General features: G+C 38.3%; 1 protein-coding gene across 1 annotated transcript in view; it reads right to left on the minus strand.

Moving 5' to 3' along the window:
• Positions 1-14,332, minus strand: part of Rxfp2 (relaxin family peptide receptor 2) — a 51,998-nt gene that overhangs the window by 36,878 nt on the left and 788 nt on the right. The window contains exons 2-6 of the mRNA XM_076872253.1: positions 11,301-11,369; positions 8,075-8,221; positions 5,433-5,510; positions 1,643-1,748; positions 362-433 (exon numbers count right to left, since the gene is read on the minus strand). Coding sequence (XP_076728368.1) covers positions 362-433; positions 1,643-1,748; positions 5,433-5,510; positions 8,075-8,221; positions 11,301-11,369 — 472 coding nt within the window. The remainder of the gene's footprint in view (positions 1-361; positions 434-1,642; positions 1,749-5,432; positions 5,511-8,074; positions 8,222-11,300; positions 11,370-14,332) is intronic.

Consider the following 14,332-nt stretch of genomic DNA (forward strand, 5'->3'; position numbering starts at 1 on the left):
AGTCTCTGTATCCTGAGTTTTAAGTGATTTGACTGTTGTTATCTATGCTTTCACTACAGTACCTGTATTGCCTCTGCATCTGCATTGTTATTTTCCAAAACTTCTTAAGGAAAAATATGGACCTATTTAATTTCCTATTGAAATACTTACCTCAACTCTAAGTTAACTCTCTGAAAAAGTTTAAAATAAAATCAGTTCAGCCACTTTAAATTATGGAGTGGAAAGATTTCATACTTTTAAATACTTTATTTTCTAATCTTAAATTTACAAGCATAAATTAAGTGATAAAGATGATAAACTTCATGTTTCATTTTGTTTTTATAAGGGTTTTCCCATAAATATGCTATTAATAGCTACTTACATCTTTTTAAGTTCTTTGTATTTGGTGAAAACTTTATCTGGAAGACTGTGGATTTTGTTTTTCTTTAGAGACCTAAAATAAAGTAAAGGAGACTTTATTATGGATTTTTATGGCCAACCAGACTCTTTTCTAGAAGCCGCATGACTGGGAAAAGAATATTTGCTGAGGTTCCATGGTACTAAACACACATTTGAATGTGACTGTAACTGAAAACTTTTCATGGGAGAATAAAAACTTCAGAAAGAAAAACAAAGGTACAGTCATGCCAGCTTAGCCATGGGACACATTCCGAAAAGTGTATTGTGAGGTGATTTTGTCTGGAATTTCAGAAAGTGTGCTTACGAATGGGATGTGTGAAGCCTAAAAGACATACTACTTTACAGTTAATTTTTTTAATAAGTAGAAGGGGCGCATTCTACAATTACAATATAAAGTATAGGATAGCAAATACTTAAACCAGTGGCATAGTCATTTATTATCATTATCAAGTGTTGTACTTGATACATAATTGTATGTGCTATGCTTTCATATGAGTGGCAGCACAGTAGGCTTATTTACACTAGCATTACTAGTAGTGGCTGTGCTAAGATATCACAATGACTATGGCATTCCCAGGCAAAGGAATTCTTCCGTTGTATTATGATCTTACAGTACCACTGTTAGACATGCGGTCCTTCATGCATCTCATGACTGTAGTTGGCAAATATTTTACAAATTTAGCCAGTTAGTAGAATAAACGGGAGAATCTATGGTGATTCAACTTTTTCTTTCACTCTCTGGATAAGTTAATAAAATACAACAACCAAAAGCAAAACAACCAAAGATCTTAACTGACTCAAACATGCACAAATGATGATATGACAGCAGAGTTCTGAGGCTCTTGAAAATTTCCAGCAAAAAGCAGAAAAGTCTGTATGGTATGACAGAACTAGCTCATCGATCTTTCATACCATCTTGGATGAATTATAAACATTAACAATGAGATGGCATAAGTGAGTGTGTTTGCTTTTTAACATTTCAGCACAGGCAGATTAGTAGCAATACATAAATCAGAAAATAATTGAAATAAGTGCTCCAGGCCTCAGGCATTTGTAAGCTGAATATTACCAGATCTAATCTAATGTACAGTGTTGAAAACATGTCCCTCCTATAGATGAAACATGCAAAATTCTCTGACGACTGGTTTTAAATGGAATTTCTATTATTTTTTTTCTGATATAACTCCACTGGAGGGTTTTCTTGTGACTTTAGGGACAAATATCATCCCGATACTGTACTCACAATAATGTCACGTTGGTGGAAATCACAGGCACAGACTGCAGGCCGGCATTTACACATTCCAATTCGGTTTCTTTGCAGTCACAGTGTTGTGGATACTGGTTTAAAACTAGGAGCAAAAAGAGAAAGGTTTTACTTGGGGCAAAAAATGCATTTTTGTATTTATGACTTTGTTAGAATAACAAGCTTTGTCCTCTTTTCATCAAATACATAAAATTCACATCTGTTAAATGGACTTATTTAGTGCATAATAAAAGCAAATAAGCATTCTCTCATAATAGAGTATAGACTAGTGTGGTGTTCAACTCAGTTCTAGCTTTCAGTGGTCATATCAGAGGTGTTTAATAGGTGAGAAGAAAGAAGTCACAGACATGTTCAAATAGCATAGAATCATATGGTAAAGCAAGACTATGTTCTTGTCAATGAAATTTATTAGTATGATTGAATAAATCACAATGGAAATGATTGGGTCAGTTGAATCCAACAGCACAGAATAGTCGCTAATAAATTTTTATTGATTAAAATTTATCTCACATTTTTTTCCCCTGTCAGACTTAGAGCTGTGAGAAGAATTAGACACAGATTCTGCCACAGCCGCTAATGTGCCCTATTAAAATCAATCCAATCAGATATCCTTTCATTTTGGCTCTTTGGTTTTTCTTATAATTAATTTTTAAAATTCGTTCTTTTTAGATATACATGATAGTAGGTGAATTTTGACAAATTATATATACAAAGAGTATAACTTTTTGGTGCATTTGTATGTGAACATAGAAAAGTTATGTGGTTCTTTGTTTTTCATTACCACGAAATTGAAAGTAGAAACTAGAAGTTGTTTACAAAAAATTAAAGTTGTGTATAGGTTTGGAAAACCAAAGATCCATCTATCTGAATAAAGAAAATGTTTTCATAATTTCCTCCGAAGGAACTTACAGAATTATTAAGATAATGACATATAAAGGAGTGTGCCAAAGGAGTATTTGGAGGGACAAGGCCGGGTTGGTCCATGGGACAATCACAGTGTGTGTATGTGTGTGCTTGTGTTGGAGTAGGAGACAGAAGAGGAGGAAGGGGAAGAAAATATTTCTGGAATCTTTGCTTTCTTCACTAGCCTTATGGATATTGATTTGATGCAGTTAACAAAGTGAGATTTGTGAATTTTAAATTTATATTTTTCATTATTTATTAAAATATGTCCTGCTTCTTTTAGATCACTTTTAAGACAAATGTTCTTTGAACAGTGAATTTAATAGCCAGAAAACTTATTATTGAGTACCTACTACTTACAGTGTATGAAGTTTAGAAAATATTTTATGTTATCTATAGCAATATGCTAATTAGCTCAACTCTAAAGATAATGTAGGTATGATTACTTCAGTGTTTGTTCACATCAAGAAGATTAAGGTTAAACTTTTAGATTAAAAACCTGTGGTGTTGTGAGGGGAAAGGGGGGGGAGGGAGAGAATGGAACAACAACAGACGAGGTAGAGAGGGAAGATGGGAGGGGAGAGGAGGGGGGATAGTAGGGGATAGGAAAGATAGCAGAATACAACAGTCACTAATATGGCATTATGTAAACATTGTGAATGTATAACTGATGTGATTCTGCAATTTGTATTTGGGGTAAAAATGGAAAAGCATAACTCACATGAATCAAATGTATGAAAGATTAAAAAAAAAAAAAAAGAAAAAAAAAAACCTGTGGTGAGAAACTCTTACTTGATAATAAAAGGATTTTTATATGGTTAAGCTGTGTGTTGTCTAAACCAGAAATGTGGGTATAACCCTTCACCTTCCTGCCCTGCAGCCCAGTCTGCTTGCAGGTTCTGTGAATTTTCTGAAAGGTCTCTTGCATCTCCTTCTACTTCACCTGTCATTAAGGCATTTTCTGGGCTCAAATTCGTAGTGTTTGTCCAGAGCATCGTAATACGCATGATAATCAATATCTCCTTTTTCATTCTTTCTGTTTAATCAGCATGATTGACACTTTGGCCCAAATAATTTTTTTGTTGTGGAGGCTGTTGTGGGCACCACAGGATGCTCAGCAGCACCTCTAGCCTCTGCCCACTGGATGTCAACACAACCCACTCTGCTCTAGCTTGGATCATCTGCAATATCAGCCAACGCTGTCCAGCACAGTTGTCCCAGCTGAGACTTGCTGTTCTCACCCATGCTCTGCAACACTGATGGAGGAATTTTCCTTACATTTATTTATGATCATGTGTTCTCTCTCTTTATTAAAAAAAAAAGAGAGATAAAATAAAAACCTAACCCAAACCAACCAAACACAAAGGTCCACAACTTGAGTGACTGCCCATGGGGTATAGCAGTAAGTTCCAAATTGGGATCTATATGAGTCAACCCCTTGTAGCTGAGAAAGAAAATATTAAAATTTTTAGTTACATTTATTCTAATTTTATCCTTTTTAATTTGTATACATTATATGCAATTAAGTATACAATAAGTGAGCTATATATAAACTAGCATTGTATAACATCCAGTCAGTCATCTCTTGATATCTGGGGGAGACTGGTTTCAGGAACCCAGTGGATACCCAAATCTGTAGATGCTCAAATTCCTTATATAAGATGTTTCATTATTTGCAATAGAACCTACACACATCCTCTGGTATGCTTTAAACCATCTTTACATTACTTATAATCCCTTATGATGCAATGAAAATAATTATTATATTGTATTTTTTAGGGGATAGTGACAAGAAAAAAAATCTGTACAAGTTTAGTACAGACACAATTTTTTTCAGGATATTTTAATTTATAGCTGGTTGAATCCATAATTATAACTATGGATACAGAAGACTGTATACTGTTAGTATAGCATAATGTATAATTGAATTATATATACCATATATAATATATGCATATAACATATATATGTTATATATATTATTCTATATAATATATAGAATAATTATATATAATATTAATATGTGTATGTTATATATATATATGTTATATATATTATTACTGCTATGATGTGAAGCATGTGTGGGCTGAGACCACATCTTGGTTATCACTATACTTCAATACCTAAGGGGTTAGAAAGTATTGAGTGCTTAATATCTTTGTTGAAGGAAATAACAAAAGGGAATGAGAACCTTACTGTTTGTCAAAACTATTCAATATTCATATATTCCTGTAATCATACACTAATACATAAAATAAACATGAGTACAGATGGTCATTTTCTTCTATTATTTTAGTCCCATGGACAGAGGATAGACCAGTTGACCAGCAAAATACATTAAACTGAAATTAAAATTCAGAAGCAAATTTATTGCACTTCAGTAATCCCCACTTATTCACAAGGAACACAATCCAAGACCTCCAGTGGATGTCTGATACCATAGATATTATGAAACTTTACACTTACACACACACACACACACACACACACACACACACATATAAAGAAATCACTTTTATTCTATACATATTTACTTATGGTAAAGTTTAGTCTGTAAGTTAGGCCAGTGAGAGATGAATAATAATAAAATGAACAATTATAACAACGTACCATAATAAAAGTTACGGAAAGGAGGTCTCTCTCCAAACATTATCATTATTATCTACAGTGCTGGGAGTCCAACCCAGGGCCTTGGGAATGCAGAGCAAGCACTTTACCACTGAGCTACACTCCCAAGCCCTCAAAATACTCATTTTAGACTGCAGTGAAACATAAAGAGGGGGAACTGCTGTACTCATAAAAATACACCCACCACAAGCCATGTTTTTTGAAATGCGGATACTGTCTTTGAACCAATACCACTTACAGCACTCCTGTGTTAATGTCACGTTATTAACATTTCCAAGGACTGTGCCAAATATGGTTGCCCATCCACTAGTGTCACCTGTGAAACGGTGATTAATACGTCAGTTATTCTAGAAATCAGAATCATATTATAAAACAAAAGTATAAAAATTTAATAATGAAATGAAATGAAAATTCGTTTAAGCAATAGAATGACCAATATTTTAATTACATAGTAAGAGAGAAAAAGCTAGGCAAACATCTGTGGGATTCTCCTTTTTTATAATTACAAATATTTCAGATATATTTATCATAAAATGAAGAACACAGGTATAAATTATTTTCTATAAGTGTCTTGAAGATATCACCCATTTCTAATCCTGATATTTTAAGTGTTTGACCTTAATTTTGAGGACCTCAGAAGAAAATAAAATCTGAATTTTCTTTTTGTCATATATGTATACAGCCCCAGGTTTATGTAGACTCATGCTTGATAGATATGGTAGATTCTGCAAATTTTACATCATCTGAACTTTTAAAATTTTATTTTATTTTTTTTTTTGTTGCTGAGGATTGGACCCAGGGCCTTGGGTATGCTAAGCACATGCTCTATCCCTGGGCTAGCCCTCAACTAAATGACCTTTAGCAAAAAGCAAAACCAAAGTGCTCATTAATAAAGGGTAAATTAACCAAATTAATAAATTAATAAAGTCCTGTTGAAAAAAAATTTACTCAATTTGCCACGAATAAGCATCAATCTTCATATGTTCATATGAACTACTTATTTGCCAAGTATCCTTTTTTAGTGATAAAATCTCATTTTTTTTTTTACAAAAGGGAGAATTAATTTTGAAGCATCATTACTTGAGCATATGCTATGTAAATGATAAGATCTGCATTATAATGTATGATGCTTAAGTTTACACAAATCAAAAAGCAAATTTAAGTAATTGCCAACAGGCTTCTTTGATCCCTGCAATCCTTGATTTAGTTCTGCTTCTGATTAATATCCTCTATGATTCCACCACGATGCCTTCAGTTGTGTTACAAGCACCTTCAGAGGCATGATTTAATTTGACCTCAGAACATTCTCATGAGGGAGATAAATACCATGTCCCTGATTCTCATGCAGCAAACTGGAGATCTCTTTGAGTGACTTGCTCATTGGCATCTAGAGAGCTGCCTCCAAAACTGAGTGCGTGATTAAGTTCCCACTGTGTACTCTACTATTCTAGGCTCTGAGGACAGCGAAACAAGTGAGACGTGGGCCTCTTCCCAAGGTGTTTATGTCTAGAAAGAGAAACAGGTGAAAAGATAAGACAGGTCACTTCAGTGTTTGTAGAGGTAAGCCCGGGGGGCTCTAGCAAGAGAGAGAAACTGCACCCATTCCAGAGTGAGAGAAGCTTCACTGGGGCCAACTTAGTGTGTCCAGAGGAGGGGACTCCTGAATGAGTCTTAGAGGAGAAGTAGGAAGGTGGGAAAAAGGGAAGATGCGTGAGTAACCCGGGCAGGAGGGTGGCACCCCTGGGCTCTGCTGCCCTACTTTGATTGTTGGTTGGGCCTTCTATGGCAGAACACACACAGGATTCCTGCAGATTCAGGAGATCTGTGTTCTAGTGTCTACTGTGGGACTAACTAGACATCGCAGACTCGGTATCACTTCCCTACACAGAAAAATAAATGTTAATTTGGACAAGTTAAATTGGCAAATATATAGACCTAACATTGGCCTGTATGATCCTATGTGGTCTGGCTGCTGTGTGCCTCTTCATCCCCTATGCATATCCTTATCTAGCCTGCTTATACCAACCTGGCTTTTCTAGTCCTCAAACCTGTCATTTTATTTTGTTCAACCTCAGGGCCTTTGGACTTGCTATTTCCTTTGCCTGGAATTCTATATCCTCCAGAATGTTTTGTGACTTCTTTCTTTTGTTTCATTTAGTTTTCAGTTCAAACGTCACCCTTTTAAAAAGATTTTCTCTGCTTATATTTTTAAAGTATTCTTCCCTCCAAGTCACTTCCATCTCATTGTGCTGTTTTAGTTTCTTCAGGGCTCATATCAGTCTGAGTATTTAACTCATTGATACAGGTTTATTATCTTCTAAGTTCACACTATCCATGTTCATATTGACCTTGACAAGGTCAAGACCCTTGTCTTCCTTGAGCTAAATGGTCCCAATGATTGGAAAGCCCCGGTCACACTCTTGACACTCAATATAGGTCTGTTCGGTCAATTAATTCTCTAGGTGACTTCATTCACATTTTATGGGTAGTCTCACAGCTGATTCAAATGACCAGCCATAGGAGGTGACAGTCATAGGATCCCTTAAAATTAAAATGAGTACTCAAGCCGATTTTTAAAATGCAGTTTCGATTTTTACAAAATATAACATTTCATAATCCTGTGTATCTCATTCAAGCAAGTTCTCCATATGAAAATTCAAGTCATTACTACAAATTGGGGAGTATTTGCATTAAAAAGGGTTTGCGTAGGGAACACCAAATCATCTCTGCCAGGTCATTGCAGATCACTGTCCAGCTGGCCACAGTTCGGGGGCTCAGCAGGAAGGCACGTGTGGTGTGGGGGGATCTGGGGGTGGGGGTGAGTGGGGGTGTGTGGGGGTGGTGGGGATGGGGGGGTGGACTCCACACGGGACTACTCACCGCAGTTCTCCTCATCTGCACCGTTGCCACAGTCGTCCACACCGTCGCAGTGAAAAGCCCGGGGCAAGCACTTGGTCAGATTCCCACAGGGAAAATACCCTTTTTGGCACAAAGGAGGGATTGTACTGCCTTGGGTCAGTGCGAAGTCTATGTGAAAGGGGGGACAGAAATCTCATGTAAGAGAACCAAGTGTGACCATGGCCGAGCCCTTTCTACCCCGTTGACTTTAGAAGAAGCCCGAGTTGCCTCTGTCTGCTGTTCCTGGTAGCCGCTGCTGTGACATCCTGAGTGACACCAGTTTAACGGACGATGACCCCCCCGGGGGTAACACACACTATCCCGAGAACGGGAACAAGGTTCATTTTGAATTTTTGCATTTCGGCTGAGTGATTTTAGCCAGAGCCAAAGGTATTGTCTGACTTGGGCTTGAAATCAAGGAGTGGTCCACACTTGGAAGCAGAAAGGCAAAACCCTGAGTAGGATTGAACAGATAGATGGAAAGATTTGAGGTGAATTGTGATTAAAAAGTAGATATATGCAAAAGGACTGTTGGAGTATGAGGGAGAAATCCTGCACCCTATTAAAATTGTATCTAACACTTATTGAGTTTACTGTGCACCAGGCACATTGCACAGTACTTCACTAAGCACTTTGTTAATCCTTCTTTCAACCTTATTCTTCATGTTTTAGGATAACGGAAGTTGAACATTTTGCCTGTCATTCACCTAGAAAGTGACACAGGGAAGGCCTACCTCCTCTTCACCATTGGGCTCAGAGGATACCAATCAAGTCTGGAAACTTCATTCCAAAAAGCACAAGCCCTCTATGAAGACGACTTAAAAATTATCTTCTGTGCAGGGAACATAAGAACAAGGAGAACTGCACACATTCTAGGTTGAGTAAAAGAGTACAAGAAGGCAATACAATGAACACTCCCACAAGTATTATAACTATGGAAAGGATGGGCAAAACAATTTCAGAAATTTAGATGTATGAACCATTCTTTCAATCGTAAGAGAGTATTTTCCAGGTAAGAGAGTATTTTCCAGAAAATAAAGAGACATGTTCTTTGTAAATGGACTTTATAAAATTATAGAAGTCTGTGGTTTTTCTCTGAGAAAGGTATTCAAGTTGAAATTTCACAGAAATTGATCTAGGGAGAAGGTGGAGAGGAATGGTCATAGTTCCTGAGGACTCACTGAAGGGAGCTGGACAGATGTTGGCAAAGCGTTCCCAACCATGCCACTGAAGGTCAGCAGGGTGACCAGGAGTTTCTTTGGGCTGGTTCAGGGAATGAAGCTTTCTTAATATACCAAAGGACAGAGAACAGATGTTCATGGAGCATCTACTTTGCATTCTGGGTCTTTCCTAATTATTTTATTGCATGTCAATGGCGACTGTGCCTAAGGGTGTGATGACCTCTACGTAACAATGAGAGAAGACAAACTGGGTAACATAAAGGCACTTCTATTCTGGTTCTTGGGGAAAATGCCCTTGTGGGGCTTGGGCCCTTTAGCAAATGCTGCCTTGAGGCCAGGCATCTTCTTCCAGACTCCACAGACTCTCCTAATGTAGGGGAAGCTGCTGGCCCTCCTCGTTTGACAAATGATGCATTTGGTAAAGGGCAGGAGCAAGTTTGGGCAGTAAAGCTCTATCTGAATAGCAAATGCATGTTAAGCCTTCAGTGACATCATTAGAGAGGATGAGTGGATTATTTGAGCTTTAGTGGTTTAGACAAGATGACCCTGGAGATTCAGCAAGTGCATAAAAGCAGAGCCGCTGGCCGTCCTCAGGGGGCACCTGAATGTCATTGTTCAATCTCTCAAGTATCTACTGCTGCATCTTCCGGGCCTTCCTTCTAGAGGAGGCCAACCTGCAGGGTGGCCTTAGCATGATCTCCTGCCTCCTACCTTTTGTTTTTTGTTTGTATAAAAGCAAAATTGTTTCTCTGTGCTTGCTGCAGTTGCAGATGAATGATTTAGTCTCAGCAACCAGGCACAAGGCCAGCCAAGTCGTGACTATTTTAGGAAGAGTTTCTTGGCTGTGTGGCTCTGGAGGTTGGCCTGGTAAACATGTTCACATGGGGGAGGCCAACTGAGCCACAGACCTTAACAGCTCTTAATTTTTTGTTTGTAAAAATTTCTGTAGAAGGTAGATTTCTAAAACTTAGTCGTCTTCTTACACTTGGAATATGAATAAATGAGATTTGATATATGTTAGTGTGATAGCTTTGACATTTTTTAAAATAGTAACTCACAGTTAGAAATAAATTTTACACACACTAACCCTTCACTCACACATCCATCCACACCGATGTACACACCCAAACACACCCATGTTTCTTTCCCTCCATATATCTCTAGAGGTCTGCATACACCCATCACACCCATACTCCTGCATACTCTCCACACACACCCCAATTCACTTACACAATGAAAACAGAATTTCTTGAAATATTTCTTAACCTTCTACTGTCTGAGATGAACTCTGAAAATTATTATTATTATTAATTTTTTTTTGATACTAGGGATTTAATTCAGGGTTAACCACTGAGCCACATCCTCAGCCCTCTTTTTATATTTTATTTAGAGACAGAGTCTCTATGAGTTACTTGCTATGCAAGGCTCTCTATGAGCCTTGCTAAGTTGCTGAGGCTTTGAACTTGAGATCCTCCTGCCTCAGCCTCCCGAGTCACTGGGATTATAGGCATGTGCTACCATGCCCAGCTATTATTCTATCTTATTCACTTGAAAAGAGATCACAAGTCACTAAATTGATTCATGATCCATGCATGAAATTCAAAGCATCAGAGCTGGATTAGGATTCTTTCTACCACTCATTATGTGATCTCGAGTGAGCTATTTCACTTCTTCAAACCTTTGTTTCCTTAGATTTAAGGAGGGGTTACTGTGAATCTTTTTTTTTGGGGGGGATAGGTCCTGTGGGCCCAGCATCCTCTATAGTACACAGCATTAAATACGGGGAATGCCTGGCTCAGAGTAAACCCTGGCACACAGGCAATCTCAACTCAAGGTACAAAACCAGGATTTTAAGAAGGAAGCTCTAGCCAGGCATGGTGACGAATACCTGTAATTCCAGTGACTCAGGAGGCTGAGGCAGGAGGATCCCAAGTTTAAAGACAGCCTCAATAACTTAGCAAGACTCTGTGTCAAAGTAAAAAAAAAAAAAAAAAAAAGTACTGGGATGTAGCTCAGTGATAAATCACCCTTGAGTTCAATCCCCAGTATCAAAACCAAAACCAAAACCAAAACCAAAGAAACAAAAAGAAGTAGCTCTGCAACATGAGAGCTTACTGTGCCTTAATGTTTTAAGATTTTGTGTGGCTTCTATCTGTGAAAGAAAAAAACCCAGACTATAACAGAAGCTCCTCCTACTTCTTCATGTTTACTCTATTTCAAAAGTCATATGATATGATTTTTATTTTAAGCCATCTCAAATTCCTTTTCTTTCTTTCTTAAATTTTTTTTTTTTTTTGTAGATGGACACAATACTTTTATTTATTTTTGTGTGGTGCTGGGGATTGAACCCAGTGCTTCATGTATGCTAAGCTAGCACTCTACCCCTGAGCCACAACCCCAACCTCTCAAAGAGGGAGCAGGGCGTAGTGGTTGGGAAGGAGGAATGCAAGTTCAAGGCCAGCCTCAGCAACTTATCTAGGCCCGAATCAACTTAGTGAGACTCTTTTTTTTTTTTAATATTTATTTTTTAGAAGTAGTTAGACACAATAGCTTTATTTATTTATTTATTTATTTATTTATTTATTTATTTATTTATGTGGTGCTGAGGATCGAACTCAGGGCCTTTCACGTGCTAGACGAGCGCTCTACCGCTGAGCCATAACCCTAGCCCCAGTGATATCCTGTTTTAAAATAAAAAATGAAAAGGGCTGGGGATGTGGCTCAGTGGTTGAGCACCCCTGGGTTCAACCCCTGGTACCAAAAAAAAAAAAAAAAAAAAAAAAGAAAGTGTTGAAGGAAGGTTGTAAATAATCAATAAGCAGTAAACATGTCCTTTCAATCTCTTGATTGTAGTATTTTCTTAACATTTGGAAGCATTGGATGGAAGGGAATTTTTAAATGGGAGGCTGAGGCTGTCTGGGTATCACACTGTGAGACTGGGATGTCCTTCCTTCTGGAGTTCATTCTGAAGATTTTGTGAGTCCTTTGAGGGCTGGACACAAGTGCATGCCTTTCCTCAGATGCAGACTCAGCTAGAGGCAGAGGAAGACCAGCAGCCAACTTTCGTGGATAAGAGGATTCAAGATTATTTCCTTTTCCCCAGAATATTAAGTTTCATTTAGTGAGTATGGACAAAGGGAAGGGAAGCGAGAGACAGCCATGCACGGAGAGACCTGCAGACTGCGTTTCTCATAATTCCCCATTTCCCACCCCAGAGTGGCATTTTCCCAAAGACATTTCAAGTAAAAATTGTATATGGAAAAAAAATAAATGAATCAGATCTACTTCTTATCCTTTGCCCTCTGCATCCTAAATCTCTATTTTCTATCTAGTGTCTGGTATTGTGTGGCACTCAATAATTTTTTTTAAATATGTGAACTAATGGTTATTTGGAAATAAAATATGTAATTGAAGAAAGAGCCCCTTTCAAAATTTAACCTTCCAAAAGTTGCAGGCTTATGTTTTTATTTTCATGAAAAAATGTTGTCTAGTGTTCAATGCAGTTCCTTGATCATTCTGATCTGTCACTATCAATTTTAAATGATAATGAAGAGCCCCTGCTGGATTTTGGCACATACTGAAAAACAAAACTAAACAAAAAACTGGCTTGTTATCTGTAGGAGGCATATTCTGCTGTCTATTCCTTCTGCCATCTGTGGAAGTAGAAAGAGACAGTTTTATTGAAATTTGGAGATTATAAAAGTGGAGGATGCCTACATCAAAGCAATATTGATAGCTTCCACAGCCATTTCTATGGGATCCCTGCCAAACACACAGCTGAGGGGAGACGGGAGCATGTGAAAGAAAATTGCTCAGTAATAGTCCCTCCTCTCTCTCCAGTCAATATTTTGGACATGTCCATGCAAAAGGCTTATAAAACAACTCCATGATAGCCCTTGGAAACCCAGGGGACTGCAGTTCAAGGGGACTTTTTTGCTGTCCACCAACACTTGTCCTGAGTTATTGGGAAACAACAGACGAGAATGGTAATCTAGCGCTCAGTTTAAAGAATCAGTGAAAAGCCAGGTGCATGCCTGTAATCCCAGCTACTCAGCAGGCCGAGGCAGGAGGATCGCGAGTTCAAAACCAGCCTCAGCAATTTCATGAGTTCCTAACCAACTTAGCGAGACCCTGTCTCAAAATAGGGCTCAGTGGTTAAGCACCCCAAGAGTTCAATCCCCGATACCAAAAATAAATAAATAAATAAACCAGTGGAGATATGCAAGTCCCTCTTTGCTTAGTCTGGTTTTCTGCTGATGGTAATCACAGGCAGAGCTGAGGAAAGCCCATGTCCTCTCACCCTGCAGCTCTGGCTGATACTCTCCCACACTAATGCCAGAGATGATGATGCTGTGGCTCTGGGAGGAGCACAGAGGATACAGGCCAAGGAGGCCATTTCCCAGAATGCACCACTGCTGGTGGTGCTTCACTCAATTCAGATGACATTGTCACCGAGGAAAGCAAGGGAGCAGGAGAGGAACTGGAGGAATTGCAGAGGAAGCCTCTGCCGTGAGCACTTTGGAATAAATGCACCAGATAAATGTTTAACCCCTAGACCATGTTAGCTGAGTGCCTACTGTGTGCTAAGCTCTGTTACTGAAAGAGACAGACAAGGTCCATTCATTCCAACCTGGAGCTGTGGTGCGGGGATTTCTGAGGGGAGGAGAAACACCACTCTGGGTAGCTCCCATGTAAAACAAGGGTGAATCTAGCTCCATCTGATGAATTCACAAACACACTCTCTCCCCACTTCTGCAAAGAGTCCAAGTATCACTAAAAGCCCACCTTTGCAGGGTAGATAATTTATTGTTTGAAGAAAATAGGAATTTCTTTCTAAAAGGCCATTTTATTAAAAGAGAGAAATTGGCCTATCCATTGGTTTTCTTTAAATTTGGAAATCCTATGCTTTCTGCAGCTGTTTGGCTCTCCCTGCCCTGATAGTATTGCTTGGCCACATCAATCATACTATGCAGAATTTCAATCCAGGTTCATTATCACATTTACTCCACCTCCTTCCCAATTCAAAGATTCCTGTCTTAACTAGATTTCTCTAAGCCTC

This window comes from Callospermophilus lateralis, chromosome 12, assembly GCF_048772815.1.
Source record: "Callospermophilus lateralis isolate mCalLat2 chromosome 12, mCalLat2.hap1, whole genome shotgun sequence".
In the NCBI taxonomy this organism is placed as follows: Eukaryota; Metazoa; Chordata; class Mammalia; order Rodentia; family Sciuridae; genus Callospermophilus; species Callospermophilus lateralis.